The 5722-nt window shown below is 42.6% G+C and overlaps 1 protein-coding gene across 1 annotated transcript; it reads left to right on the top strand.

Annotated features, from left to right (window-relative positions):
• The first annotated feature begins 780 nt into the window (after positions 1 to 780).
• LOC149848585 (putative mannitol dehydrogenase) lies at positions 781 to 3631 on the top strand. Its single transcript, XM_089996251.1, has 5 exons — positions 781 to 977; positions 1468 to 1581; positions 2286 to 2799; positions 2878 to 3031; positions 3177 to 3631. The coding sequence occupies exons 1-5, from the start codon at positions 880 to 882 to the stop codon at positions 3377 to 3379; spliced, it is 1083 nt and encodes a 360-aa protein (XP_089852377.1). The 5' UTR covers positions 781 to 879; the 3' UTR covers positions 3380 to 3631.
• The last annotated feature ends 2091 nt before the right edge of the window (positions 3632 to 5722 follow it).

Below are 5722 nucleotides of genomic sequence, written 5' to 3' on the forward strand. Positions count from 1 at the left end.
AAATATTTTTTTTTACAGTCCTTTAAATATTTTTAAATATCGAGCCGGTCCTGCAGATTTAAAGGCTACTAGGGCCGCACATGCCCGAATCTAATTAACCCAGGGCCATCAAGGCCCATACCGGGTACCCGGCAGGAGAGAGAGAGAGATAGAGCTTTTCCTTTTTCTTTTCAGTAAAAATAGTAAGCTTTTTGAGTTTTTACTTTAATATCTTTTTTTTCATTCAAAAATTTTGGTACCTAGGAGGGTCCAGATCCGAGTCTTAATCAGGTCTTCTTATTTATCACCATACCAGGACCTTATAGGGTTTGGTTCAGCTTGGGTCCAAGTAAAGCAGGCCCGTTGACACCCTAAGTAAGACCGGGTGTTGAGACCAGCTGTTGAGACCAACGGTTGGACATTGGTCATTTTCCCTTTGGACCTTGCCCTTCTTCTTCCAAGGTTATAGTGTTTAACTTGCAAGCTAAAATACATGGACAAGTCGGATCATCAGCGAAAAATCATAAAAGTAGCATACTGGATCAGGTCCGTTTGCATCTCTAAAAGAACACCTTCGCTTGCTTCTCATTTGGTTTGAAATCACATGTATGGAACGTGGAGAATGTGATTCTGGAATCACGTGAAGAGTGATTAGCTGTGAACTCTCCAATTTCACATTCACGTGAGAAATTGGGAAAACGTTTTGTAAGCCCACAATACTTTCTAAAGAGCAGGGATCCGCAGAGTGGCTAAGTGCCTGTGGGCCTCATCCATAGCACACTGGGCAGCTCCTCCTAGGGTTTGTGGTCCACTTCACTTTATCTTTACAATTATAAAAAGGAAGAGGGGGAGGAGAGCCCGAACACAACACAAGCCTGCAGAGAGAGAGAGAGAGAGAAAATGGTGAAATCTCCAGAGGAAGAACATCCACAGAAGGTGTTTGGTTGGGCAGCCAGGGATGCCTCAGGTGTCCTCTCCCCCTTCAACTTCTCCAGGAGGTCTCTCTCCCTCTCTCTTGATTTTCTTGTTATTTCCATTTTGGAGTTTTTTTCCCTTGCAGGTAAACAGTAATAGCATAGATTATTCTTTAATTGGTTTTTTTTAATGGTGTTGCACTCTACACAAAGACCTGATCGTGGTAGATCAGCCCTGGGGCTTATGCTGGGGGTTGGCTTGCTAAGAAGAGAGACGCCCATAAAAATCGAACCTTGACCATCTGTGTAGCAGCCAAGGCCTCCAAACCACACCCTTCCTCCCTTGACATGATTTTTGAAACAGGTTGGATTTCAGCTATTTAAATGTCGATCTTCGCAAAATGAACTGTGAAGTCCGTTTTTGATCAAAACAACTTTAATTGATGAAATCCCGAGGGGTATGAAGATAGAGACGACTTTGGGGACAAGTGGAACCGATTTGGAGTAGAAGCAACTGATGAATTGTACCATAAAAACAGTGAACTGATGACAGTGTGTTTTTGGTGAGGAACAGGGCCAATGGAGTGGATGACGTGACCTTCAAGATACTGTACTGTGGCATCTGCCATTCCGACCTTCATTTGATTCGCAACGAGTGGGGCATCACAACCTACCCCATCGTCCCCGGGTGGGCACACACTCTCTCTCTCTCTCTCTCTCATATGTTACTTTTGTGACATTCAGATTATGGGACGGATTCATTGTAGTTGGATGCAGCTAGGGTTGGGAAACTAAACGAGCAGCTTGCTATTTTGTCTACTCGGATAAAAAATTGAGCTCGGTGAGCCAAGCTACAAGCCAGCTTGTTTAGATATATGAGCCGAGCATGAACAAGGCAAGCTTGTCCTGGTTCGGCAATATATATATATATATTATGCATGTATTAGATATGTATTATATATGATACATACATTACGTATTATCAAGCTGTACGAAACACTTAAAAATAACAACTTTTTTTAAACGAGCCAGCTCGTGAAGCTTGAGCACAGCTTGGCTCATGACAAGCTAATGGGCTAGAAGCTAATGAGTTAGCTTGAGCTCAGCTTAGCTCATGGCAAAGCTAATGAGCTGAACCTGAGCGAGAGGGTGTACTCTTAACGAGCCGAAGATAGACTCGTTTACCGGGCCTCATCCAGCCTAAGATTAGAATTAAAATTCCATTTTGGTCATAAAATCACAAACCAAGTCCGACCCGCCAACGAAACCGGACCCAAATTTCCTAACAAGAGTCTGACTGAACAGGTTCTGCTTTGGCTTGGCACTTAGTTGGGCCCAAGGTTTTCTGTTATCATGATGGTGAATAATGAACGGACAGGATTGCATCTGCAGGCATGAGATCGTGGGCGTCGTAACGGAGGTGGGTGCGAACGCGGGCGAGTTCAAGGTCGGGGATCACGTAGGGGTGGGCTGCCTCGTGGGAGCGTGCCATACGTGCGAGCGCTGCGAGGCCCACCTCGAGAACTACTGCGCCGGCCTGATCCAAACCTACAACAGCCGGTACCACGACGGGACGGTCACCTACGGCGGCTACTCCGATCGGATGGTGGTCCACAAGCGGTACGTTGTGCGCCTGCCGGATGGGCTGCCGCTGGCGGGAGCGGCGCCGCTGCTCTGTGCGGGCATTACGATGTACAGCCCCATGAAGCACTACGGCATGACCGAGGCGGGCAGGCACCTGGGTGTGGTCGGCCTCGGTGGGCTCGGCCACATGGGGGTCAAGATCGGCAAGGCCTTCGGGCTGAAGGTCACGGTCATCAGCACGTCGCCCGCCAAGGAGAAGGAGGCCATCGACGGGCTTGGCGCGGACGCCTTCCTGGTCAGCCGGGATCCCGAGAAGATGCAGGTAAATTGATTTGGTGCTTGTTTCCTCAACTTGGCATTCATGCAACTAGTTAATAATATGAGATGTGGTTCTGTGAAGGGTGCTGCTAACACAATGGACTACATCATAGACACTGTTTCAGCAGAACATGCACTGCAACCATTGCTGGGCCTCCTCAAGCTCGACGGGAAGCTCATCATGGTGGGGGTCCCTGACAAGCCACTTTCTATGCCTGTCTTCCCGCTGATTACAGGTATGTAACCAAACACTTTGCAGCAACGACGGAGTCCACCTGATCGACGGTGTATCGTCTTTTCCGGAATCCAACGAACTGTTCCGGCCAACTAATAACTGATATCTTTTATCTTTGGTTTCTTCTTCTTTTTTTGGTGTGCAAGGGAGGAAGCTCGTGGGAGGAAGTGCGATTGGGGGAATGAAGGAGACGCAGGAGATGATGGATTTCTGTGGCAAGCACAACATCATAGCCCATGTGGAGGTTATCAACATGGACTACATTAACACCGCAATGGATCGGCTGTCCAAATCCGATGTCAAGTACCGATTCGTTATCGACGTGGCGAACTCACTGTCCACCAGTTAGAGATTGCCAAATGTCATTTAGACGGCACAACGGCTTGTCCTTGCCATGTTATCTCTTATTCCGTATTGGTGGTCATAAATATAATCCTTTTCTTTAATTTTTATGGTCATGTGTTTTATATATATTTATGGGACAAACAGATTAATGGGTGCTATCCGTTTTTTAAGATTTGTTTTAGTTTGTGTTGTATGTGCTATGAGTGCCTTGATGTAAGTGGGTGAAAACGTGTATGGTGGATTCATATCCGAATCTGAATTTTACGTGGCAAGTGCGAATCCAAATTTGTATCCCAACTGTAATGGAGTTGAATTTGGATATTTACGTTTAAGGGAGAGAATTGTTTTAAAACAAGGTGTTGAACCTGTGAAAGTCCTGATCAGATATTGCCGTACTCTGCAGGTGCGATTGCTGAAAGGCACGGGTCGGACCTTCACCGAATGTCACCCTTTGGTGCTAGTACTGGTTCCAGATCCAATTAGACCTACCATAGGCAAAATGGTACCTGAGTTCTACAAAGATAACATTAATTAACAAGACCCAGTGAAATGATAACAATTTAATGCCTTTTTGTGAAGAACTTTTCCCATTATTAATTGGATCTCGTGATCCAGCCATACTCGACAAATAGATACCTCTTTTGTCATATAACCCATTCTCCCAAGTCAGAAAATCGCAATCCGAATAGAATTATTTTGAAAGCGGGTCAATGAGTAGACTTATATGCAGCTAGGGTTCACCATGTTCTATGTAGCAAAGAAAGGCGTCACCAAGTTCACAATTTTATTGGTGATGAGTTAAAATTTGTAATCATCAATATGAGATGTAATGTTTTTATAAGAATAAGGTGCTCATTGCAACATATAAATTTTTGTAAGGTTAACGTGCTCATTTCAATACATGTAAACTTAATTATTTTTATTTGAACAGAGAGTGTTATTCGCTCGACTTAAGTTAATATTTAACGGGTTATTGGAAGAACCCAAAAAATTGGTACACCCCAAATTTACCGTATGATGTTCATATATAATTTTCTTGGGATATGTGGCACTAATTTTGGTTTGATTAAGAAATGTTACTGCACCATGATATATTATATATAGTCCAATGAGGACTTTCAAACTAAAAGAAAGTAAAAAAAAATCTACAACCAACCACTAGCCTTGTCTGAAGCTTGAGCATCTCATCGATCAGACCTCATATATTTGTTATTTATAATTTATTTAGTAAGAAATATGTTTTACACAAAAACTTTATAAGCATGTCTTTAAAAATATGAAAAATCGACCGCTCACAATGCATTTAAAATATTATAATATAAAATATTAATTATGAGCCGTTGTTTTTTAGCGCTTTTGAAAAATCTGTTATGGTCCAAAATTGGCCTGAATTCGTCCCGGTGATCTTTTGGGTTCAGTCGATGTTGTGCTTTTTGGCTTCAATGGAGCGAGTGTAGTGTGGCGATCTTTTGGGATCAATAGGAAAAACTTAATTTTATGGGTTAATCAACAACGTGAAACACTTGATGAAATTCGCAGGTAGTGTTACGTTTTTTAAGAATTTTGCAACCAATAACGCAAAAATCTTGACGAATTTTGCATATAGTATTGCAATTTTCAAAAATTTTGCAACTAACAATGTGAAACTTTTGACGGAATTCGCAAGTAACGTGACTGACGATTTTAGTATTATAGTAAAATGATTTTCACATTTGAAAATGAACTTTGCATCTATAGTACTAAAATCATGATACTACTTGTTGACAGGCTGGAAGATAAAGATGATCAATCGAAGGCATGATGATCCTGTGCAGCAGCAGAATCTGAAGATATGATATGCGTGAACTACGGATTTGATTTGGAAAGGCATATCAGATCTTTTCGTTTTTTGTTTGTAACGGCTGTAAGCCTTGATACGATTTGTAACGGCTGTAGATTATAAAAGGGTGTAAATCATGTACATTAGTATGAATCTATTAAAAAGGAATAGAATTGTTATTCTTGGCTATCTTCGTCTTCGATCCTTTTAGCATGGTGAAAGAAGGCATGCCAAGTACTGATTCTCATGTTACAAGTGTTAAAGTGTGATTACTCTGTACCTGCGATCAACCATCATGAGCAACAACGAAGGAGATGGAACTGAAGAAACCCAGTCTCCTGCAGCTCCAGTAGGAGGAAACCCATACTTTCTCCACCACTCAGACAACCCGTATCCCAACCATTAGTTGAAGATAATTATGTAACATGGAGCCGATCTATGGTAAAGGCATTGAGTGCAAAAAATAAGGTCGGCTTTGTAGACGGTTCGATCATTCAACCCGATGCAAGCTCTCCAAATTATGGATCA

Source organism: Nuphar pumila, chromosome 1 (assembly GCF_984573655.1).
Source record: "Nuphar pumila chromosome 1, dmNupPumi1.hap1.1, whole genome shotgun sequence".
Lineage (NCBI taxonomy): Eukaryota > Viridiplantae > Streptophyta > Magnoliopsida > Nymphaeales > Nymphaeaceae > Nuphar > Nuphar pumila.

Bases quoted from the DNA above. Each gene is read 5' to 3' on its own strand.
- LOC149848585 (XM_089996251.1), top strand. From the start codon at position 880: ATGGTGAAATCTCCAGAGGAAGAACATCCACAGAAGGTGTTTGGTTGG. The intron at 1,582-2,285 runs GTGGGCACACAC...TTGCATCTGCAG, and splicing joins ACCTACCCCATCGTCCCCGG to GCATGAGATCGTGGGCGTCG. The intron at 2,800-2,877 runs GTAAATTGATTT...GGTTCTGTGAAG, and splicing joins GGGATCCCGAGAAGATGCAG to GGTGCTGCTAACACAATGGA.